Source organism: Mandrillus leucophaeus, unplaced genomic scaffold, assembly GCF_000951045.1.
Source record: "Mandrillus leucophaeus isolate KB7577 unplaced genomic scaffold, Mleu.le_1.0 Scaffold504, whole genome shotgun sequence".
Lineage (NCBI taxonomy): Eukaryota > Metazoa > Chordata > Mammalia > Primates > Cercopithecidae > Mandrillus > Mandrillus leucophaeus.
In genome coordinates this window covers 661,347-687,474 of record NW_012105410.1, presented here as the reverse complement: position 1 = coordinate 687,474, position 26,128 = coordinate 661,347, and the positions used below count along the sequence as shown (strand labels likewise).

General features: G+C 37.1%; 1 protein-coding gene across 2 annotated transcripts in view; it reads left to right on the top strand.

Annotated features, from left to right (window-relative positions):
* The window catches only part of PPME1 (protein phosphatase methylesterase 1), an 80,907-nt gene that overhangs the window by 44,977 nt on the left and 9,802 nt on the right, over positions 1–26,128 (top strand). For both annotated transcript variants that reach the window (XM_011996187.1, XM_011996186.1), the window contains exons 4-9: positions 5,928–5,985; positions 6,791–6,842; positions 12,091–12,245; positions 12,759–12,849; positions 17,786–17,851; positions 20,704–20,827. In XM_011996187.1, the coding sequence (XP_011851577.1) occupies positions 5,928–5,985; positions 6,791–6,842; positions 12,091–12,245; positions 12,759–12,849; positions 17,786–17,851; positions 20,704–20,827 (546 nt within the window). The remainder of the gene's footprint in view (positions 1–5,927; positions 5,986–6,790; positions 6,843–12,090; positions 12,246–12,758; positions 12,850–17,785; positions 17,852–20,703; positions 20,828–26,128) is intronic.

Here is a 26,128-nt window from a genome sequence, read left to right as displayed (position 1 = left end):
ATGATAATGGAAACACAACATACCAAAGCCTGTGAGATACAGTGAAAGCCATACTAAGAGGAAAGTGTATTTAAGAGCCTACATCAAGAATGTAGAAAACCCTCAAATAACCAATCCAACGATGCATCCTAAAGAATTAGAAGAGCAAGAGCAAACCAAACCCAAAATTAGCAGGAGACAAGAAATAATAAAGGTCAGAGCAGAAATAAATGAAATCAAAACAAAAAAGTAAAAAAGATCAACAAAATAAAAAGTTGTTTTTTGAAAACATAAAATTGACAAACCTTTAGCTAGACTGAAAAAAAAGAAAGAAGACTCAAATAAATAAAATCAGATGAAAAAGGAGACCTTACACCTGATACCACAGAAATTCAAAGGATTACTAGAGGATACTATGAGCAACTATATGCCAATAAGTTGGAAAATCTAGAAGAAATGGATAAATTTCTAGACAGATACATCCTATGAAGGTTGAACCATGAAGAAATCCAAAACCTGAACAGACAAATAACAAATAATGAAATCCAAGCTGTAATAAAAATCTCCTAGTAAAGAAAAAATGGGGCCTGATGGCCTCACTGCTGAATTTTACCAAACATTTAAAAAAGAAATAACACCAGTCCTACTCAAACTATTCCGAAAAATAGAGGAGGAGGAAATACTTCCAGACTCCTTCTACGAGGCTAGTTACCCTAATACCAAAACCAGACAGACAAAAACAAAAACTACAGGCCAATATTCCTGCTGAACATTGATGCAGAAATCATCAGCAAAATACTAGCAAACCAAATTCAACAACACATTACAAAGATTATTCAGGCTGGGCACAGTGGTTCGTGTCTGTAATCCCAGCACTTTGGGAGGCTGAGGCAGGTGGATCACTTGAGGTCAGGAGTTCAAGATCAGCCTGGCCAACATGGTGAAACCCTGTCTCTTCTAAAAATACAAAAATTAGCCAGGCATGGTGGTGCACACTTCTAATTCCAGCTACTCAAGAGGCAGAGGTGGGAGGATTGCCTGAACTTGGGAAATGGAGGTTGCAGGAAGCCAGGATCATACCACTGCCCTCTATCCTGGGTGACAGAGCAAGGCTCCTTCTCAAAAAAAAAAAAAAAAGAAAAAGATTATTCGTTATGATCAAGTGGGATTTATCCTGGGATGCGAGGATGGTTCAGCATATGCAAATCAATCAATGTGATACATCATATCAACAGAATGAAGGACAAAAACCATATGAACATTTCAAACCATATGAACATTGATGCTGGAAAAGCATTTGATAAAATTCAACATCCTTTCGTGATTTAAAAAAACAAAAAACAAAAAACTTAAACTGGGTATAGAAGGAATGTAACACAATAAAAGCCATATACAATAGACCTGCAGCTTGTATCATACTAAAAGGATGATAAATGAAAAGTTGAAAGCTTTCTTCTGAGATCTGGAAAATGGCAAGGATACTCACTTTCATCACTGTTATTCAGCACAGTCCTGGAAGTCTTAACTAGAGCAATCAAACAAGAGAAAGAAAGAAGGGGCATCCAAATTGGAAAGGAAAAAGTAAATTATCCTATTTTGCAGATGATATGAACTTATATTTAGAAAATCCTAAAGACTCCACCAAAAAACTGTTAGAACTAATCAATTTAATAAAGTTACAGGATAAAAAATTGATGTACAAAAATTAGTAGTGTTTTTATATGCCAACAGTGAACAATCTGAAAAATCAAGAAAGTAACCCTATTTACAGTAGATACAAATAAAATACCTAGGAATTAACCAAAGAAGTGAAATACAATGAAATGTATAAAACACTGATGAAAGAAATTAAAGAGGACACAAAAAAGGGTAAGATATTCCATGTTCGTGGATTGGAAGAATCAACATTGTTAAAATGTCCATAACACCCAAAACAATCTACAGATGCAACACAATCCCTATCAAAAATACCAATGATATTCTTCACAAAAATGAAACAATTCTGAAACTTACATGGAACTACAAAAGACCCAGAATAGCCAAAGCTATCCTGATAGAAAAGAACAAAACTGGAGAAATAACATTACCTGACTTCAGATTATACCACAGAGTTATAACAACCAAAACAGCATGGTACTGCCATAAAAACAGATACATAGACCGATGGAACAGAATCGAGAACCCAGAAACAAATCCATACATCTACAGTGAACTCATTTTCAACAGAGGTGCTAAGAACATACGTTGGGGCAAGGACAGTTTCTTTAATAAATGGTGCTGGGAAAACTGGATATCCATATACAGAAGAATGAAACGAAACCCCTATCTCTTGCCATATACAAAAATCAACTAAAAATGAGTTAAATACTCAAATTTAAGACCTCAAACTATGAAAGTACTAAAACAAAACATTGAGAAAACTCTCCAGGACATTGGACTGTGGAAAGATTTTTTGAGTAATAACCAACAAGCACAGGTAGCTAAAGCAAAAATGGACAGATGGGATCATGTCAAGTTAAAAGGCTTCTGCACAGCAAAGGAAACAACAAAGTGAAGAAACAACCCACAGAATGGGAGAAAATATTTGCAAACTATCCATTTGACAAGGGATTAATAACCAGAATATATAAGGAGCTCAACAACTCTATAGGAAAAAATCCAATTTTAAAATGGGCAAAAGATCTGAATAGACATTTCTCAAAGGAATATATTCATATGGCAGACAAGCATATGAAAAGGTGCTCAACATCACTGATCACCAGAGAAATGCAAATGAAAACTATAATGAGGTATCATCTCACCCCAGTTAAAATGGCTTTTATGCAAAAGACAGGCAATAACAAATGCTGGTGAGGATGTGGAGAAAAGGAAACCCTCATACACTGTTGGTGAGAATGTAAATTAGTAAAGCCACTATGGAGAACAGTTTGTAGATTCAAAAAAAAAAAAAAAAAAACCCTAAAAATAGAACTACCATATAATGCAGCAATCCCACTACTGCATATATAGCCAAAGGAAGGGAAATCAGTACATTGAAGATATACTACACTCCCGTGTTTATTACAGCACTGTTCACGATAGCCAAGATTTGGAAGCAACCAGTGTCTATCAGTAGATGAATGGATAAAGAAAATATGGTACATATACACAAAGGAGTACTATTTGGCCATAAAAAAGAATGAGATCCCTGTCATTTGCAACAACATGGATGGAACTGGAGGTCATTATGGTAAGTGAAATATGCCAGGCACAGAAAAAATTCGCATGTTCTCGCTTATTTATGGGAGCTAAAAATGGAAACAATTGAACTCATGGAGATGGAGAGTAGAAGGATGGTTGCCAGAGGCTGGGAATAATGGATAAGGAGAGGGAGGTGGGAGGTGGAGGACAATTGGGGATGGTTAATGAGTACAAAAATATTTAAATAGAATGAATAAGATCTTGTATTTGATGGCACAACAGGGTGACTACAGTCAACAGTAGTTTACTGTGTATTTTAAAATAGCTAAAAGGATATAATTAGATTGTTTTGAACACAAAGAAAGGATAAATGTTTAAAGTGATGTCTGCCTCATTTGCCTGATGTGATGGTTGTACATTGTTTGCCTGTATCAGAATATCTAATGTACCCCACAAATATATACCCTTACTATGTACCCACAAAATTTTTTAAAAAACAATACCACTTTTCACTTATCAAATTGGCCAAAATTAAGTTTGAGGATATCATGTATTTGTGGGGATACCTGTTTCTCCATACTTTCACCAATACTTGATAAACCTCTAAGAACCTGTTTTGTCAGCCAAAAAAACTGTACTAGTATTTTCCCAGCCAACTTCTTAAGAAGATAATATGAGATTATCTGAGATAATCTGGTGGGATTATGAAGTGATACAGAAGCATGTTATTACTACCCACATCTTCCAGTCTTGTCTCTTGTTCTTTAGTCTAGGGTTAGGATAGTAGGCCTTCATTTTGGGTATACATTAGAATCACCTGGAGAAGTCTAAAATGTGTAAATAACTTTGGCCCCTAACCCAGTTCACTTGAATCAGAATTTCTGGTGGGTTTGTACCTGGGCGGTAGTATTTAGGTGATTCTGTTATGTAGCCAGGGTTGAAAACCACCTGGAACCAGGCAGCTTGGATTTGAAAATTGTCTCTGTCACTTATTAGTTATTTAGCCTTGGGCAAGTTATGTAATCTCTCTGTAAAATGCCCTCATCTGTAAAATGCTGAAAATTATGTCTAAGTAGTAAAGAGTTGTGAGGAGAAAGTTAGGTAATTCATTTGAAGCATTTAGATTGCTGACTGGCACATAGATTTAGTAGACATTAGCTGCTACTGCTATTGTTGCAGTTACTGCTAAACACCATAATATTCTAGTGAGAAAATGGTTGGTTAAGTCTAGTTCTTAAATAGCTGCTTTCCACTCATCCATTTCAGAAGTAGCAGAGTTGTACTATTTGTGGCAAGATCTGGAGTAGCTACCATAGATCTGCTCTGACACTTTTTTATTATCTTTAAAGCAAGTGTTAGTCTGTGAATTTACTTTGCTCGTTTATTTTTTTCTAGTCTTCCTCCACCATAGTAGAATGTAGATACCATGAGAGCAGGAGTATTGCCAGTATTTTTCCCTCCTGTAACTCCATTACTCCATTGGTGCCAGATTTTTATTAGAAAGATTTGTTAAATAAATAAATGAAAATTTTGTTTTTAATATTTGTAGGGATTTTCTGACAGGCACCTATGATTGTAAATCATTGCTTTCAAGTTAAAGCCTAGAATTTCAAATATATATTTTGTTTATGTTTTATAAACCTGGTTCTATTATCTACAGAAATCAAGCAAATTAATACTATCTTTGCCACTTAATTTTATTTCTAACATATGGATTTGTTTTTGTCATTGAAGGCTTTACTGTCACTAAATAACTCCTGTAAATTAGCAAATAGCTTTCAGGAACAAACAGCAAAGTATAGTAGAATTTCATTCCATTGTTGTCTTTAAACGGTATTCGTTAGAGTAATAGGAATAGAATCAGACTTGATTTTCTATGGGATTTTAAAAATATGACTTAATCTGACTTGTTTTGTGATTAACTTTTACTTTTATATTGGTAACTTACCTTGGGTCTAGTTCTGTTTTTACTTTTTATTTGTTATGTGACCCTGGGCAAATAATTTTCTTTCTCTTGGCCTCAGTTTTCTCATTCATAAAATGTGATGGTTAGACTAGACAGTTCTCTTATTTTATTTTTAAAAGTTAAAATTTGTTGACATTTGGTAGCCCTAATTGTGATATATTATTGTCAAAGAATCCAATTTAGTTGAGGAAGAAGGTCCCCAATTATTTTAGATTTCTTTCAACCTCTAAAATTGTACCTCCCCCATGATATTATGATTTCTTTTTCAATACATTTTTAACAGGAACACAAACTTGTATGTTCTACAGTATCTGTCTTAAGTGAATCTTAAGAAGACTCTTCCGTGACTTCTACTTTCAGCAAATTTCATGATTTGAATGTCATGTTTCTGTGATGTCCTGAGCCAAGATATAAACTGACTCACCATCCTTATTTAAGGGATTCTCTCTCCAGAGTAAGGAAAAGATATCCAAAGAATATAGATGAAAACCAGAGCTCAGAGGGTCATTGTCTAAAGGCTCTTAACTGTGTGTGTCAAGAAAGGATAGGAAGAATTAAGATTGAAAGAGGGATTTAAGTAGAGAAAGCCATATTTTGAAGTTGGGACAGAACCATAGTATATGCCAAAACTAGTAGAAAATCATCATTCTTTCATTTTGCTTAAAAGTAGAAAGTCTTTTGATTCTCTTGGGTCCTTTGAATTCTGATGGTAGTTCATTTTACAAAGTTATCATTGGGAATTGGGCAAAATTTGTTATCCTAGATGTGTCTTAACTACTTTTCCTTTTCGTTTTTCTCCTAGGCAGCGATTATTAGTAGAGTTCAGTGTAGGATTGTGGCTTTGGATCTGCGAAGTCATGGTGAGTAAAGTTCTTAATTAGCCATTTACTGGATTATAGTCATCAAGCCCCTTTGAATAGTCGTAACTATTAGAAATTTCAACATGGCCATAAAATTACCTTGTCTATTCCATTTGGGCTTTTTTTTTCTTTTCTTTTCTTTTTTTTTTTGGAGATGGAGTCTCATTCTGTCACCCAGGCTGGAGTGCAGTGACACAATCTCAGCTCACTGCAACCTCTGCCTCCTGGGTTCAGGCAATTCTCCTGCTTCAGTCTCCCTAGTAGCTGGGATTACAGGTGTGCGCCACCATGCCCAGCTAATTTTTGTATTTTTAGTAGCGACAGGATTTCACATGTTGGCCAGGCTGGTATCGAACTCTTGACCTCAAGTGATTCATTCACCTCTGCCTCCCAGAGTGCTAGCATAGCAGGTGTGAGCCACTGTGCCCAGCTCGATTTGAGCATTTTGAAGGAAGTCGTAGCTTCTAGTCTTTACAAATGTATGTGTATGTATATATATTAAAGTTTTATTTATAGTATTTATTTTTGTATTTTATATGTGTTAAGCTAAGAAAATGTCCTTTAAAGTAACCAGATTCTTATGCTGATGTATAAGGAATGTGGATAAATCTTTGCTAGGCTACTGTAATTATCCTTCTTAGGATAACTGTAAAGATTTGTCTGTAGAAAATCTTTGCTAAACTCATTGTGTAAAATTATAAAGTCCTTAATCCATTGTCCAAAGATGGTATTTTTAAAAGAGAATTCTTCTGCTTTTATAATTCCTGTCTGTGGGAATTTTATTTTAAAACTATTTTCATTTTAGGTGAAACAAAAGTCAAGAATCCTGAAGATCTGTCTGCAGAAACAATGGCAAAGTAAGTAACCAGATATTTCTTACACATTGCCTGTCTCCCATCACTATTATAAATAGTACTATAACTTTATCACTTTCCTGATGAGATTGTTGGAGAATAATTACCACAAGGAACATTTTACTTCTGTTCTCTCTCCTCTACTTTTGGTTTCTCCTTACTATTTAATCTTGAAAGAAACCTGCATCTTTCTTGGTATGTCCAATGCAATGATCATCATATAAAGCACATGAAAATTCTTCAAGGCACAGTTTAGTTTGTGAAGGCTTTTGAAAGTTTTCTTCTGTTGATGGAATTGCATTGAATCTGGATACCTATTATGGACTTATGCTTGGAGAAGTAGTTGTATGCAAGAGGCCTTGAGAGTTTCTCCTTCAGGTATCCTGTGCATATTCTTCGTCTTATGTCATAGAAAGATGAGAACATGATATTAAAAAAATGACAGTTATACCCTGGGCCTAAAGTAAAAAATGAATGTAGCATATACAGTGACTCTCAAAAGTGCTCACTCATCAGAATCACTTGAGAAGTTACGAGACATACAGATGACTTGACCCTACCCCAGACCTACTTCTAGCCGTGGGGTCTGGACATTTATATTTTGATAAAGCTCTATATAGGAATCTGATGGAGCCAGTTCAATGACTGTTGTTTGGGAATCACTGACCTAGAGCATAAATAGGATTCTTCTAGCCATTCTGCTTTAATACATACTCTCTTAGGTATTTGGTCACTTTGGCCAAAAATATCTTGCCCTCTTTTACTTTAGCAGCTTTAATTTAAGAATAAACTTTTTCCTTCAGAGCCCAAACTGATGTAGCAATAATTTTAATACTATTATTTTTTTACTGTCTACCTGGAGATAGTTGTTTTATTATTATAGTAGGTGTTATTTGTGTACTTTTTATCAGCCAGCTTTCATTAAAGTATAAACTAAGCATTTATTAATAATCATTAACTTATTTTGTGTAATCATTTATTGAAATTAATCCTCATTATTAACTCTGTAATACAGACATATCCTTTTACAGATGAGGAAACTGGCTCATATAGGTTGAATAGCTGTATGAAATCACACAGTCAGTAGGTTGAATTTAAGGTCATTCAGCTATAGTCCTTGTTAGAGAGAGAGAGAAAGAAATAATGTGTATAGTATGAGTATCATTCCACTCAATGAACATATGCCGTAAAAACTATGAAAAGAGAGGTAAGAATCTGTTCCCCCAATTATTCCTACTGCCTTTGTTAATATGAGAGCAATATATCCTTAAACAGTCAAGCCTGTTAGTGATACCTCTAGGAAGATTTGTGAATGATTTTTAAGTAAAGGGTTTCTTGACTTTTAACAAAAAAGTGAAATACATCATCTGAGTGTCCAGGCAGTCAGACAAATTGATGATGATGCCTTGGTTAACATTCTAGAGGAAATTAAAGAATTAATTGAGAACCTTAAGGAAACATGGACTAAATAATAATGTTTCAGTCTAGGGCTTATCAGGAGAGAGAAACAACATAGTAAATTGTATAAGTAAAGTTGAATATAAATAATTATTCACAATAACAGGGGATTGGAATGAGAGATTGGTAGTAAGAAGTAAAGAAAACTCTTAATAATATAGGAAAGCAGATATAAGGAACAACCACTCCTCCCTTGGGCTGAGGGAGTACACCCAGGGTTGAGATCCAGACCTTGTTGGAGAATGCACAACCATGGCTTACCGAAGGTTAGAACTTGCTGAAAATCTGTCCTTTGGAACCTGACAGAATTCTGCCCTCTAAGGTACAGGGAAAGCTATTCTTGGGGAGGTATCTCACCAGAGGCACTTGTCTACAAAAACACTGGGTAGGGGAGGGCTAGAGTACTGGAGAAGCCATTTGTGCAGGAGGAATTGTGCAGGAATTGGCAGGAGTTGGATACTGGGGGAAGTTCTGTGTTTCTCTAGCACCCTCCATTAACATAGCTTAACATCATGCCTACTGGCAAGGGAAAAATATTTAAAGGCCTCACTCACGTCTGTTTTTGTAGAGCAGGCAATGAAGGATGAATTGGAGTTAAGGTAGTAAGTTGTTAACTGGCACCAAAAAATTTTTTTAATAATAAAAATCATCCACAGTAGATGAAGATGATGACCAAGAATCAAAAGGGCGAACAAACTGGATTCTTGCTGAAATTATCCAAGCAGTCAAACATTTATGTGATTTCTGAATTCAGTTACTCTGTGGAAAAAAAAATCTCAAAATAGGCATACTTACTATCAACTGCGGAACCTAAATACGCCATAAGAAAGTATGTGAAAAAGCCAAATTTGAGCTTGGGTCATTCTGATATTCCAGTTTCTGTGATACACAGTAATGCTTCTCAGAAAAGTAACCTAGCATTAAAATATGACAGAAGCCCTTTAAAAAGCATCCACCAAAATTGTGATACATCCAGTTACAGTCTGGATTTGTAGGTAACCCTTGCTACTTCATCTTTATTGTATTTCTCTGGATTTTCAGGACTTACCTCAAGTAAGGTACTTGTTGACTGAATGCTCTGCTTGATTTTAATAACAATACATTTTTCTTGGTGGTAGATGATCAAGTGATTAATCATAACTACCTTCTACCTGGGTAAATATGCCTTTCCTAAGCTCAGACACGATGTTCAGTTGGTGTGTTTCAGACCTCTCTACCTTTGTGCATGAGGCGGATACTGCAGAACCCCTTCAATTCAGTTAATGTGTATTTTAAGGAGAATTGAACTTAGATAGTCGTCCATAGCATCCTTTTATTTTACTCATTATTTGTGTGTTAGCAACCGAAAGTTTCTTGGAATTGTTCAAGAATTATTCTGGAAATTACATGTTGATATTTAATATAAACATGTTTTAAACTTTAGTCTTTTCTTTAAAAAAAAAGTTTGCTCCCAAAATTATATCCAGTGTTGTTTTAGATTAATTGAGGATATAATTTTTTCTGGTCTGTTATTTTAATATGCAGAATTAGCTTTGGAATACTACCTGTTTTATTTTTTAGAAACTGTATGTATAATAATTTCCTCTGTGTTACTTACTCTAAAGACCACTTTTTGTTTGCTTTTTTTGTTTTTTTTGAGACTGAGTCTCGCTGTGTCGCCCAGGCTGGAGTGCAGTGGCGCGATCTCGGCTCACTGCAAGCTCCGCCTCCCGGGTTCACGCCATTCTCCTGCCTCAGCCTCCGAGTAGCGGGGACTACAGGCGCCCGCCACCACGCCCGGCTAGTTTTTTGTATTTTTAGTAGAGACGGGGTTTCACCATGTTAGCCAGGATGGTCTCGATCTCCTGACCTCGTGATCCACCCGCCTCGGCCTCCCAAAGTGCTGAGATTACAGGCTTGAGCCACCGCACTGGGCCAAGACCACTTGTATCAAGTCTTTGTTCCTGATATTTTCCAGTGGCCTCTGGGCAAAGGCATTATAGTTTTGACTTCATGAAATTACTCTGAATTCACAGTACCCTATGCCAAGGGGAGATGGCTTTACCATTTATACCTGAGGTTGCAATTTTTTGAATTTTTGCAATCAGAACTTGGTGATGACCTTGGGCAGTAGAATATAAATAACTCCCACATGCTTAGTGTTCCAATAGTGCATAAATTGGTTAACCCATTGAAACATTGAAAATATGTTTCAGTGAGGTAGTAAGAAAATGCAGCTCTTTTTACTTGGTAGAAATGCAATAATATATTTATAGACCCAGTGAGATTAATTGATTAATACAGACCCTTCTAGACAGGGCTGCTGAGGGATTGTGATGTTATAAGAAAGTTTTATAGCACAACTGAAAAAGAAGCACTGAATAAGTATTAGTTCTCTTTTCTTTCCTTCATATCATTTTGTCTCCCGGAGAGAATTTTGTGTTCGTATAGAAGCAGCACTAGTGTCAAAGAAGCTTGGACTTTTCATCTTAACTATTTGTTATCGCTTTGGATGACTGCCTGAACTGCTTCACTTTCTGTCTTAATCTTAAATTTAAGTCTGAAGGAATATTAAACCATTTGCTTTCACTTACAAAGTTTGGTGGCCTCCCTATCTCCCATTCAGATGGTCTACAATTGCCGAGGCTACCCTATTCACTCCTGCAATTGTTGTATGAGATTTTAAAAATCAATTCCTACAGAACTAATAACATTTGCCTTTGCCATTATGAATACTGTAGAGATTATATATGAAAGTCTGTGTTCCTTCATTGACACTTGCTATATTTGGTTAACACTGTATGAGTGCGCTTAAGGTATGTAATGACGCTCAGCAAGACAAAACTTTCTTTTGAAGTTGAACCAGCCACTCCCAAAAGAAGGGAGTAGAACTAGCCTAAAATATATATATCTATAATAAGGCAGTAGAGCCAGTGGGTCTCCAGAAACACACCTTACTGTTCTTGTCCACCTATTGCTATAGCAAGGAAGGCCTACATGCAATTAAAAACCAAACTTCATACTTCAATTCTAATTTTCAAAGCTTTAAAATTGGTCTTTGTTGAACAGATCCATTCATAATTGAAGACTAGAACCAAAGCCAATAAAATGAGCTCTGAACACCTTTCTAGTTTCTCAGAGCACTGTACTTACATTTATGTTGATCCTTCAAACAAATGAGAAATTGTAAATAATAATTAACATTTGTGAAGCATTTTACTCTTTCGAGGTGTTTTTTTGTTCAACTCTCAGTTAATCCTCAAAGCAATCCAGAGCAGTCAGTGATATTTTTCTCTTTTTTTATAAATGTTGAAACTGAGTTTCTGAGAGATTAAGTAACTAATCCAAGATCACATAGTGAAAAATAAACTGAGGCTGGGGCTCATCTTGTGATCTCGAGGTTTACTACATTATAATGCTTAATAAATTTTTTTTCTTGTTTTATAGATGGGAAAATTGAAACAGAGCAGTTAAATGATTTTTCCAGAGTTTGAATCTTAGGTTCAAAATAAAGGTATATGTTTACGTAATTGTACTACATATGTGGAACAGTGAAAGTGTGATGTAAAGGAAAATTCAGTAATTTGGGTTCTTAGTCCTTTACCTGCCATTTACCAGGAGAGCTAGGTGTGTGGCTACACATATTGATACTGGGGGCATGTTAGAAGGTTTACATAGGTATGTTTGTAAGATGGCCCAATAGACTTTTACAGTTTCCCAGCACTGTTACACACCAAAGGAAGGAACTGGGAAAGAAAACCATTTTTATAGTGTTGTCCGAAAGCATTCTTATATATTTTTCTTCTCTTTACAGAGATGTTGGCAATGTGGTTGAAGCCATGTATGGGGACCTTCCTCCTCCAATTATGCTGATTGGACATAGCATGGGTGGTGCTATTGCAGTCCACACAGCATCATCCAACCTGGTACCAAGCCTCTTGGGTCTGTGCATGATTGATGTTGTAGAAGGTGAGTTTTCTTAGCACGGACCAAATCAGGATTTCACTTAATAAGAGACATCCATGGTAGATTATTACCTTGTCTTAGTTTATTGTTGATTTCATTCACCTTGAAATATGTCCCTCTGTCTTTACATCCTTTCTAAGTTTATACAAAATAACCGTTTTTCCATGTCATCAAAAACTCTTCATTAACATATTTTTATGACTGCATACTATTTCAATCCTATGTGTGTTCCATAATTGTATTTAATCATATAAAAAGAAGCTTCCATGTCTTTTCTGACCGAGCTTCAGAAGTCACACTGCTGCTTGTGAATATAAGTCATCCTCTTCCGTGTGAGGGCATGACATAAAGGAGTGAATACCCCAGAGGCAAAAATTATTGAGGGCCATCTTTATTTCTCTGCAAGCATCACTAAATTCTGCTGTCATCAAGAGCAGATATATAGTAATTGACTCAGTGAGTGTAAATGCTCAGAATAAGTTAAATATGTGGTTACAGTTTTTGTTTAACATCCAGGTACAGCTATGGATGCACTTAATAGCATGCAGAATTTCTTACGGGGTCGTCCTAAAACCTTCAAGTCTCTGGAGAATGCTATTGAATGGAGGTAACCAACAAATCTTTGTCACCTTTATTTAATTAATTTGTTTGTTTGCTTGCTTATTTACTTATTTATTTATTTATTTAGGAGACAAGGCCTCACTCTATCACCCAGGCTGGAGTGCAGTAGCATGATCCTAGCTCACTGCAACCTTGAACTCCTGGGTTCAAGCAATCCTCCCACCTCAGCCTCCCAATTTGCTAAGACTACAGGTGCACACCACCAAGCCTGGCTAATTTTTAAATTTTTTGTAGAAACGAGGTCTTGCTATGTTGCCCAGGCTGGCTTCAAGTAATCCTCTTGCTTTAGCCTGGCCTCAAGTAATCAAGTAGTCAAATTCCTGGCCTCAAGTAATCCTCCTGCTTTAGCCTCCCAAAGTGTTGGGGTTACAGGCATGAGCCACAGTGCCCAGCCACTGTTGCCTTTATTCTAAATGTTAGATTGTAGCTTTTCTTCTTTTTTAGGTCAAGCGCCAAGTTCGAGGAATAGAATTTCAGTTGCCATGCTTTATTGTAATAACATATGAGGAAACATTATATAAACAGCAGAATTTTTTTGAATATTTAAAAATATTTTAGATTTGGCTCAGTTGTCTGAAGCCCATTCTTTTCCCAATACACTGTAGTGCCTCCTGGAATCTTAGTAATTATTGATCATCTGCTGGGTCTAGCTGTTTCTGCCTCTGAGGTAAGAGGTTAGACTAGGTGGTTTCTAAGGCCTCATCCACCTCTGACACTCCATGGTTTTAGATTTACTTGCTGTGTTTCAGATAAAATGGTGGAGAAATGGAAGATGGCTATAGGTTCCATTCCCTCACGTTTATTTGGATTTTGGGTAAATAAACTCAATGGGTAGTTTTTATAAAAATCAGTGTCAGAATTCCATTTAAGCAAAGGAATGAATTTATTCATTAATTCAGTTAATCATTTGATAAAGTATTTATTAAACACTTATTTTGTGCTAACAGGTGAAGATTCAGAGATGAATAAAACACTATCCCTTCCCACAAGGAGATCAGTCTTTGGATAAATGTCTTCATCATCCTATCTTCCTTCCTATTCTTCTAACTCTATCTCCAGTCCCTTCTTCAGAACATTTTCTCTTAAGTTCTCCAAACCACCCAGATGACTCTTTCGGCAAAATTACTAGAGACCTTTAAGTCTCTATTATATTGCACTGTATACCCTTAAGTTTTCCAGTCCTCCCTTGAGGGATATGGCTCATATTAATTTTTATTAATGTCTGTCTTAATGCCCTTCCTGCATCATAAGGGAAGAAGCTATTCTGTATTTCTTTTTTACTTTCATATAGCATATGGCAGACTGCCCTAGCAGGCAGAATATATCTGTTAACTGAATCAGATATCAAGTGGAAATTTAGGACTTGGTAAATATATCCTAGGAGTTTTCCTAGGACAAAGGGTCTTATGCAAGAATATGGCTTGTCAGAATGATGTTTGTGTTTGGTGAAGTTGTTTTTACCACTTCCTGTTCACTGCTGTGATGCAGGATTCCTGTTCTTGCGGAAATATCAAAGATCTCTCTATCTTGGGCAGACAGCATCAAGAATGTAGCTGCTGCCAGCTTGGCTTGTACCTCAGGTGCCCTGCCTGCTTCCACAATAACAACCAGTGAGAAAGTTATTCTAGAGTTGGCTCAGTTGTCTAAAGCCCATCTATCTTTTATCCATACCTTTTTTTTTTTTTTTTTTTTGAGACCAGGTGTCACTCTGTTGTCCAGGCTGGCGTCCTGTGGCGTGATTACAGCTCTCACTGCAGCCTTGACATTCTGGGCTCAAGCGATCCTCCTGCCTCAGCCACCCAAGTAGCTGGGACTACAGATGTGCACCACGACGCCCAGCTAATTTTTGTTTTTTGGGTTTTTTTTTTTTTTTTTGTAGCAACAGGGTTTTATCATGTTGGCCAGGCTGGTCTTGAACTCCTGGACTCAAGCAGTCTGCCCGCCTGCCTCGGCCTCTCAAAGTCATGGGATTATAGGTATGAGCCACTGCATCTGGCCCTGTTTCCAAACTTTAAAATTTATTCGGTAAATTTTTTTTTCTAGTGCCTAAGATGTGTCAGTACCTGATCTAAGAACTGGGGGATGAATCAGGCTCAGTTCCTATCATCAAAAAACTGGGGATGCAAACAAGGAAATGGATAAACACAACACAACGAAGGAAGCCAGGGGATATAGAAGAAGGGTACCTCATGCAGCCTGGGTATCATGGTAGGCCTTCTCTTAAGGTAGAGTCTTGTTTCTTTTGCCAGATACAGGATAGCATAAGGGTTCTGTTTGTTAAATGTTAAGATACTGGGTTTCATGAGAGTCATTGATTTTTCTGAACCTGAAAATTGTTATACTATGAGGTATTTGGTAATTTTGTTTTTTATTCTGCTGGATATCTGAATCAGGTTTATGACCGATGGCCATTTTGGCTATTCCAGATTTTTTTTATGTTGCGATATAAAGCCAGTTAATTACTGCTTTTGCTCTCATAGGTTTCCTAATGAGAGGCAGCAGGGGTATAGTCATTAAGAACCTGGGCTTTAGGCCAGATGTGGTGGCTCACACCTGTACTCCCAGTGCTTTTGGAGGTTGAGATAGGAATATCACTTGAGGCCAGGAGTTTGAGACCAGCCTGGGCCACATAGTGAGACCCTGTCTCTACAAAAAAAAAAAAAATTTTTTTTTTTAATTAGCCGGGTGTGGTGGCATGTGCCTGTAGTCCCAGCTACTCAGGAGGCTGAGGTGGGAGGATTATTTGAGCCCAGAAGTTCAAGGTTACAGTGAGCTATGATGATGCTACTGCACTTTAGCTTTAACAACAAAGTGAGACCTTGTCTTGAAACAAAACAAAAAAGTTAGGGGAAACCTGGGCTTTGAGGTCAGACAGATACAAATTTGCATCTTGGTTACACCACTCTGGCTGTTCTGAGGAAAATCGAATAGAAGAAGAAGTGGGGAATAAGGTATGAAGTTGGTTAGAAGACTGTTGTAGTATAGGAGAGTAAGAATGGTAAACATAGACTAGGATGGCAACAGAGGAAAAAAGAGAGTCATTTTTTAATGTATTTTCAAGGTAAAACTGACAGGACTGGTTTATGGATTGGCTGTTGGGAGAGAGACGGGGGAGGGCAGGAAGGGACTTAAGGATAACTTCTAGGTTTTTAGCCCAAGCAATTGGATGAATGGTAGAAACAGAAAGAAGTAGATATGGGAGCAAATAAGGGGCAGATAATCAGTTTTGTTTGGATAAACTCAAATGCTTATTACATATGTAAGTGGAAATGTTAAGTAGGCAATTGTATATACTAGTTAGAAGATTAGAAGAGGCTGAACTAGAGATAAATTGGAGACTCGTCATCACATAGTTAATATTTAAAGGTGAAAGATTGAATGTGAAGACCTAGGAACTTGATATTGATAGGAAAAAGATCCCAGACTGAGTCTTGGGATATTCCACAATATTTAGAGCTTGGGAGGAAGAGGAAGATCCAACAAAGAAACTGAAGAGGCACAGTTGATGAGGTAAAAGGAAAACCAGGTGAGTATAGCAAGTGTTTGTAGAAGGAGGGAGAGAACAACTGTGTCAGATGCTGCAGAGAGATCAAGTAAGATGAGGACCAAGAAATGACTGTTGGAATTGGCATGATAGAAGTGACCTTGACAAAATAAATATCTGAAAATAAATGGGAGATAAAAATCAGATATAAGTTGGGGAAAGGATGAGAGGTGACAAAGTAGAGAAAGCAAGATAACTCTTTTGAGGAGCTTTGCTATGTAGGAGAGCAGAGAAATGGAGTAATAGGTAGTAGTAAATGTGGCATTGGGAATGTTTTTAAAGGCTGGATAGTAGAGTATGGTTGTGACATCCACAAGAGAAAAAAAGTGACACAAAAGAGAGACAGGATAACTGAAGGAAACAGTATCTTTTCAGAGGCAAGAGGGGATGGGAACTAGTGCCCAAGGTTGGCCTTCATTGGAATAGAGATATTTCATGTATTAAACAGGCATCAAGGCAGAGTATATTATTATTGGTGAATCTGTTTATTCAGTTGGTAGTTAAAAGACGAGGTAATAGTTCTGATTGCCTCAGTTTACCATTAAAGTAAGAAATAATGTCATTATCTGAGGAGGGGGGCTTTAAAATTTTGAATGATTTTTTAAACTAAGAAATGAGATTTAAAGAAACACTTTCTCCTGGTGGCTTGCTTCAGGCAGTGTTTCCAGTTCCCCCTGGGAATGCAGTCATTTTGCTTTGCCCTTAGTTGTACTTAGGTGGACAAATGTGAGTAGCCTAATTTATTCAGATAGCCTAAACTCTGTAGCACAGCACACAAGGCCCTGGAGAAGCTGGTGCCTGCCTACCAGTCCTATTCTGTCACGCTCCCCCTTTGCCTCCTCCCTGCTTCTGCTTGCAACCAGTCTTCTAAAATCATTATCTTGCCGACTTTCACATCATAGCACCTTTGCTCACAATGTGCCCTCTGCCTAGAATGCTCCAACCAACCTCTTTTATTTTCTGGTTAAACTTGTTGTCTATGCTCCTCAGTTTAGCTGTGACCTTTGCGGAGCTTTCTCTGACCTCCTCATTCGTGATAAAGCGCCTTCTTTGAACCTTGCCTTGTTATATTAACATTATGTGTGTCTTTTTCTCCCTACTGAATTATGTGCTTCTTGAATATAGGCCTGGCACCTAGTATCCTCTTGATAAATAGCTGCAGAACTGAAATGGCTATGGTGTTTTTACTTAATTTTTACTACCTAGCTTATAACCATATAGCCAGGTGAGTAGTAGTGGCAATCTCTATAGTAAGAAACACTGGTGATCACTACTTTTTATTAGGTCTCACATAATCTGTGGAATTATTTATTTGATTCCAATGATTTGATACAGTTGATACTGAATACCCTTCTCTCTTCCTTCTTTTCTTTCCCAGTGTGAAGAGTGGCCAGATTCGAAATCTGGAGTCTGCCCGTGTCTCAATGGTTGGCCAAGTCAAACAGTAGGTCTTACTTTTCCCCCTTGGTCTGATTAGAGGCAGAAACATGGTGAGGGAATTACAGATTTTCTTTTGCTTTCCTTCCTTTCTCTCCTTCCTTTCCTTTCCTTCCCTTTCTTTTCTTTCCTCCTCTATTTAATACTGGATTACCTTAGCAAAACTGTATGTGTTAAAAAGCAAAGACTCCCAGAGCATAGACATGAAAAATTATGTTCACCTTAGTGATGGCAGCTGAGTTTCATTCTAGTAACCGTCTCCTTCTAAGCCAAACCTGGCAGTGAGGGAATTATAATAAAAAAGCTCTGGCATAGCCTGAGTGAAAGCCAGATTCTAAGAATGAGCTAAGATTATTTAGCCCAATTGATCTTTCCTGATGGAATTACATGGTATTCTGGATATTGCTGTATAGTCACAAAATAAACTTAAAGTTTGATGAATTGAGAAAATGTTGCCCAACAGAACAGACAGGAGTTAGATGAAAATGATGACAGCATTGAGTGTTTACTATTTGCCAGGCACTCTGCAAGGTATTTTATATGCACTGTCTCATTTTTAAAACCTTATATTTTGGAAAATTTTCACACATATAAAAGAAGAGTAATATAGTGGATGGACCCTAGTGTGCCCATTGTCCATTTTCAATGGTTATTAACCCGTAACTATGTCTCATTTGTTTCATCTGTGCCCCTATGTATTTCCCCAATCACAAAATATTTTGAAGCAAATTCCAAACAAATATAATTTCCTCTGCAAGATTTTCATATGATCTAAAAATAAGGACTCTCTAAATATCATCACAATGACATTATTACACCTAAAAAATTGGCAGTTCTTTAATATCATCAAATATCTAATCAATATTCACATTTCTGATTGTCTCATAAATAATTTTTTATGGTTAAAGTAAAAATCAAAATAAGTAGATAGCAATTGGTTGATACACCTCTCATGCATCTTTTAATCTAAGGTTCCACTTGTATCTCGCTTTCTTTTTTGATTCCTTGCAATTTATTTCTTGAGGAAACCTTCCTGTTTGCCCCATAGAATTTCCCGTGATCTGGATTTGCTGATTGAATTCTCAGGCCATAATTTAACATATTCTTTTGTTCCTTATATTCTCTGTAAATAGTTAAACCTAGAAGCTTCATTGGGATCAGGTGTTTTGTTTGCCAGAATACTTAATAGGTGATGTTGTGTACTGCCATCAGGAAGTACATAATGTCTGATTGTCTTTTTTTTTTTGAGACGGAGTCTCACTTGGTCGCCCAGGCTGGAGTGCAGTGGCGCGATCTCGGCTCACTGCAACCTTTGCCTCCTGAGTTCAAGCAATTCTCCTGCCTCAGCCTCCCGAGTAGCTGGGACTACAGGCAAGTGCCACCATGCCCAGCTAATTTTTTGTATTTTTAGTAGAGACGGGGTTTCACCGTGTTAGCCAGGATGGTCTCTATCTCCTGACCTTGTAATCCGCCCACCTCGGCCTCCCAAAGTGCTGGGATTACAGACGTGAGCCACCACGCCCAGCCGGTTGTCTCTCTCTCTTTTTTTTTAATGTCAGGAGCCATTGATGTTTATTACCTAGATTCATTAATTCATTTGCACTATTTCATTTAATCCCTACAATACCTCTTTAGGATAAGTATTGCTTTATAGATGAGGAAATAGAAGTTCAGAGAGGTAGTTTCCCAAGATCACATAGCTCGTGGATGACATAGCTGAGATTCAAACTCCTGTGTATTTGACTTCAAAGCCTATATTACGGGTTTTATGCCTAAAAGGGCAATTTCAGTAGAAATACCAGGTAGTCTAAATGCAAGACTTTGAATAAGCTGTGAGACTGCCCACTTTTCAATTCCTAAATATTTTGAGACCTCAAATTTGTCTAATCAGTAGTAAAGCATTTTCCATGGCATATATGCAGATAGTTGAGTGATTTTAAAATTTTATTTCCAGTGATGTTTTCTCTTAATAAGTAAACCTATGTGTAGGACAGTGTGTATGTGCACGTGTGTTAATTGTCACATAGATAGCTGGAACTTTCCTGCCCCTTATGATCTAGGTGAAATTGCCTTGAACCTCCTGATCCACAGGCTATAGAAATTCAAAGCATATGTTTCTTTGTTACACTATTTTTTAAATCACATCTATACTGTATACTACATGTGAAGCTTGGCACCTCAAGTTTCATATAAAACTCCTACTTAAAACATTTATGAACGTACACTTCACTGAAGGTTTGGCAGAGAAGACAGAGAGGGAGAAGTTATCATTCTTAAAAATCTACCGCTGACCTTTGAATTTATCCCAGTCTCTTTTTATCTTGCTTGTTCTAGAGATGCCATTTGAAAGAGAAAAACAATAATTGGTTGGTTCAGATGGTTTCTGTCAGCTAATTAAAAAGTGAGGCCTTTTATCATTCTGTTTGAGCCTTGTTCTACTGTAAGCAGGGTTCAGCAGAAAAGCACCATGTTTTGGAGTTAGTTGAGCCTGGATTTGCATCCCAGCCTTATCCTCTTATGAGTTAGGTGATGCTGGACAATTTTCTTAACTCTTGAGGGCTACTTCATAGGATTGTTATGAAGATTATGTAAGATTATGCCAATAAAACTCATGCCTGAGGAAATGGTTGTTTCCTTTCTATGGGTCAGTATTGGTGTAAGAAGTGGAAACCAGCCCTTGGAGTATAGTTATACATTGGCCATGATTTCCACAGCCCTGGAAATGCACAATTCTATCCTCCTACCAGGATAATTGTTAAGTTTTATCTAACATTTGATTTTAAAAGGCCATGAGTATCTCTGAGATAATTTCTGTATTGGAAAGAGGTGTGTAATAGCACTTTTTTTAAAAAAACCTAGGTGTGAAGGAATTACAAGTCCAGAAGGCTCAAAATCTATAGTGGAAGGAATCATAGAGGAAGAAGAAGAAGATGAGGAAGGAAGTGAGTCAATAAGCAAGAGGAAAAAGGAAGATGACATGGAGGTGGGTTAAAAAATTGATTCTTGAAAAGATGTAGTATGGAATGGTTCAAACTGTGTGTGGGTGGGGAAGGGCTGATAACATTGTTCTTTTTGTTTGCTGTTAGGTATTTTAGGGCACAAAGACACTATCATAAGAGATACTTAGCTTAACTATAAGATGTAAAGCGCTGTTGATAGCTCTGACCAATTGGAACATAAAACTTACACTGTTTACCCTCCCCTAAAACAGACTGCTTTCTCACCTGTTCTTCTGTTCCTGTGTTTCCTCCCATGAGAAAAATTCCGTTTCCTACTAGTCTGTTCTAAGCTCATTCAGATCTTACCCTGTCCATCTGTCTTTCAAAGTTTATCTCCTTGAGGAAGCTTTCTTTCATTTTCTTTCCTTTTTTTTTTTGTCTGTTTGTTCGTTTGAAACTGGGTTTTGCTGTGTTGCCCAGGCTGAATTCCTTGGCTCACGTGATCATCCCAGCTCAGCCTCCCCAGTATCGGTAGCTGGGACTACAGGTGCATGCCACCACACCCAGCTTCCTTGGGGAAGCTTTCTGACCTTAATTGGTATCACTCTCTTTCCAACACAGCACTGAAAGTCTATATGACACACCTTAGCACTTTTTTTTTTGAAGTTGTACATATTAAGTCATAGAACTGATTTTATAAGTCACACTCAGAAATCCTATGGTCCTTTGCTAGTCATCTGTTGACTCAGGTTGTCCTCTGTGCAAGAATTGTATTCCAAACAAACAAAAAATGTGTATTTTGTGGCAGAAACTGATGTTCTGCATGAATTTCCCTCTGCATTTAGCTCAGGGTTGTATAAATAGTGTTTTATAAGTACTTGCTAGGCAAGTAGTGGTAACAAGTGCTTTTTTCTTGAAAATGTTTAGTGATCATGAACTGCAGACTAGGGATGGATTTGATTATAAACATCTTACTAATGGCAGGTAATGAACATGTAATGACCTACTTCTTTGCGTTTGGAGATGCTGCTGTTAGCAAGAAGGAGAATACATTTTTAAACAGGATTTTAAATTTGAGGATCTTCTTGCCATCTTTAAAATCAGTGATCAGAAATATAATACTTTGTACCTCTTTAGAGTTTACAAAGGTATAAATAACGCATGGTCTATTTGGTCCTCTCAACATCTTATGAGGTGTGGAGAGATCTTTTCTCCCATATTACGGTGTAGAATCTGAGGCTCAGAAGTTAAGAGATTTGCCCAAGGTCATCAAGCACGCATTTAGTAGATTTGAGACTCTTAATATAATTAATTGCTTTTTACTCATTATGTGCTAAGCACTATGCTGAATGCTTCACATTTATCATCTCTAATTCTCATTTTAGTTCTGCATTGTAGATATTATCACCATTTTACAACTTAGGTACAGATACTTGCCCATGGTCACACATAAAAGTTAAAGCTAAAACACACCCAGATCCTCGATTTTTAATTCTAACTCATTTTTTCTTTGTATTTTTTTATAAGCCCAATTATGTGGTTTCATAAACTCCAGCAGTTCTGTTGAGATGGTGAACTGAGGCACATTAATTAGGAGTGTCCATGAGTATTCACTCCCTATTTCTCCCCAACCCTCCCAGCCTTGGCAACCACTAATCTAATCTCTATAGATTTGCCTAATCTGGACATAAAATATAAATGGAACTAATAATATGTGATCTTTTGTGACTGACTTCTTTTCCCTTAGAATAAAATTACCAGGGTTCATCCATATTGTAGCACGTATCAAATACCTCATTTCTCTATATGGTTGAATAATGTGCCATTGTATGGCTATACCACAGTTTTTAATCCATTCATCGCTTGATGGACATTTGGGTTGTTTCCAATTTTTGTCTATTATGAATAATACTTCTTTGAACATTTGTGTGTAACTTTTTGTGTGGATATAGGCTTTTATTATTTGTCTTGGGTACACAGCTAGGATTGGAACTGATGGATCATATGGTAAGTATATTTAACCTTTTGAGGAACTGACAGACCGTTTTCCAAAGCGGGTGCACCCTTTTACATTCCCACTAGCAGTGTATGAGTGTTCCAGTTTATCAGTATCCTTGTCAACACTTGTTATTTTCTCTCTTTGTGATTATGGCCATCCTAATGTGTATTAAGTAGTATCTGATTGTGGTTTTGATTTTCATTTTCCTAATGACTCTTGATATTGAGTTCATGAGCTTATTGTCCACTTATGTATTTTCTTTGGAGAAATGTTTATTCAGATACTTTGCCCATTTTTTACTTGGGTTATTTGATTTTATTACTGAATTTTAAGAGTTCTATATATATTCTAGATACAGATCCCTAAATTGCAAATACTTTCTCCCATTCAGTGGGTTGTCTTTTTACTTTCTTGATGGCATTCTTAGAAATACAGACAGTTTTAATTTGATGAAATTCAATTTATCTGTTTTTCCTTTTGTCCCTTGTACTTTTGGTATTATATCTAGGAAGGCTTTGCCTGAAAGTCATGAAGATTTATACCTATGTTTTCTTCTAAGAATTTTCTTTAGCTCTTACATTTAGGCCATTTTGAGTCAATATTTGTATATAATACCAGGAATGGAACCAACTTCATTCTTTTGCATGTAGATATCCAATAAATAGTCTGTCCCAGCTCCATTTATTGAAAAGGCTCCTTTTTCCCCATTTAATTATCTTGGCACCTTTGCTGAAAATCAGTTGACTATAAATGTTAGATTTTATTTCTGGACTCTGAATTCTATTGATCTATATGTCTGCCCTTATGCAAGTACCACACTGTCTTTGTTATTGTAGCTTTGTTGTATGTCTTGAAATCAGACAGTGTGTAAGTCCTCCAACTTTGTTCTTCTTTTTCAAGGTTATTGACATCCTATGTATTTAAAAAAAATTTTAATACTTGTTTATGTGCCAGACCACACTCCTGTTGTCTCACATACATGGGTATCTTTAGCTCATCCTTACAGTTCTTTGTGCTGCCAATTTCACAGCTAAGAAAACAGGCTGGAGCTGGGCACAGTAGCTCATGCCTGTAATCCCAGAACTTTGGGAGGCCGAGGCGGGTGGATCACGAGGTCAGGATATCGAGACCATCCTGGCCAACATGGTGAAACACTATCTCTACTAAAATACAAAAATTAGCTGGGCGTGGTGGCGTGCGCCTGTAGTCCCAGCTACTCGGGAGGCTGAGGCAGGAGAATTGCTTGAACCCAGGAGGCGGAGGTTGCAGTGAGCCGAGATTGCGCCACTGCACTCCAGCCTAGGCAACAGAGTGAGACTCTGTCTCAAAAAAAAAAAAAAAGAAAGAAAGAAAAACCAGGCTGGAAGACATTAAGTAACTTCCCAAGGGACCCACAGTTATTAGTTAATGATGGCTTTGGGACTTGCATTCAGTCAGATCTGACTGACACAAAGCGTTATGTTTTTAAACACTTTTCCAGTGAAACAGTGGGAGATAATGCAAGGCCTGTGGTGGATGCCCTTGTGTGGAGAACTGCATCTCGCCCAGGTAAACATCCCAGAAAGATTGTTAGCCAACTTTCTGTTTCTCCCACCCAACAACAAGTGGATCTCATTATATCAACCCGCTTTATTACCATTTTCACAGCATCCAATAGGCATCTAAACTAAACTTTATGATCCAGCTCTTGGGAGAAAGGATTTATTTCCAATAACCTAAATACAGGAGAAATCCTAATTCTATCCAGAATTTTTCCTTTGGTTTTACAAATTTTAAGATTTGAGATGAACTGTTTTTTATATATATATTATAATATTACTTTTTAGAGGTTCTCTTATGTTAAATTTGTCATTTCCCTGTGAAGTTCAGTGTGCATATAGGAGGGGCTTGTGAGATTATGCCTTGTCTCTGACGGTAGAGCTGATCTCTTAGAAATGGCTCATTAAAGGAAAGTGTTGTGGGGAATAGGACAGGCTGAGGTTCCAGGTTGAAATGGCAGTATTTCCTTTAAAGTGTCCTACCCCTGGTAAATATTAACAGTGGAGAATAGAATTAGTTCTTTAGTGAGAATATTTGAATCATAAGGTACCTTTATGTCTCCTTTTATTGACAGAAGACCAAGGCCCAAAGAAGGGAAGGGACCTGAGAAAATCAGTGGCAAAGATAGGACTAGAAGACTCAAGTTTCTTGATTTCCCATTTGGCCATCTTTCTTTCCTTCCTTCCTTCCTTCCTTCCTTCTATCCATTAAAAAAACATAAAATTTGCCACCTCGGTAATTTTTCAGTGTACAGTTAATATTCACATTGTTGTGAAACATCTGAGATATAAACAACAACTCCCCTTTTCCAAAACTCTTCCAAAGGCCCCGGTTACCACCATTCTACTTTCTGTTTCTATGAATTTGACTACTTTAGATACCTCATATAAGTGGGATCATATATGTCTTTTTGTGACTGGCTTATGTCACTTTGCATAATGTCCTCAAAGTTCAGTCCCTATGCGGCTTGTGATAGCATTTCTTCCTTTTTCTGAAGTGACTTATATATGTATATACCACATTTCGTTTATTCATTCGTCCATCAGTGGCCATTTGAGTGGCTTCCACCTCTTGGCTGTTATCCATAGTGCTGCTATGAACATGGGTTTGCAGATACCTCTTTGAGATTCTGTTTTCAATTCTTTGGATATGTACCCAGAAGTGGGATTCCTGCATCATGTAGTAGTTCTATTTTTAATATTTTGAAGAACTGCCTTAATGTTTTTCTTATTGGTTGAACCATTTTACAACTCTGTACACAAGGGTTCCAAATTCTCTGCATCCTCACCAACACTTATTTTTCTCTTTTTTGATAGTAGTCATCCTAATGGGGGTGAGATGGTTTCTCATTGTGGTGTTGATGTGCCTTTATTTATTGATTAGTAATGTTAAGCATCGTTTCATATGCTTATTGGCCACTTCTATATCACCTCTAGAGAAATGTCTATTCAAGCCCTTTGACCATTTTTTAATCAGGTTACTCGATGTTTTTAGTTGCTGAATTGTAGGCGTCCTTTATATATTCTGAATATTAATCCATTATGAGATATATGATTTGCAAAGATTTTCTCCCATTCCATACACATAGTACCATTTGTCTATTTTTGCCTTTGTTCACTGCTTTTTGGTGTCATATCCGAGAAATCATTGCCAAGTCTAGTATCCAGCTTTTCCTCCATGTTTTCTTCTAGGAGTTTTATGTCTTAGTCTTACTAGACTTACTAGGTCTTTAATCTTAGTCTTACTAGGTCTTTAATGAAGCTGGGGAATAAGGCCCCAGCTTCATTCTTTGGAATATGCATATCTG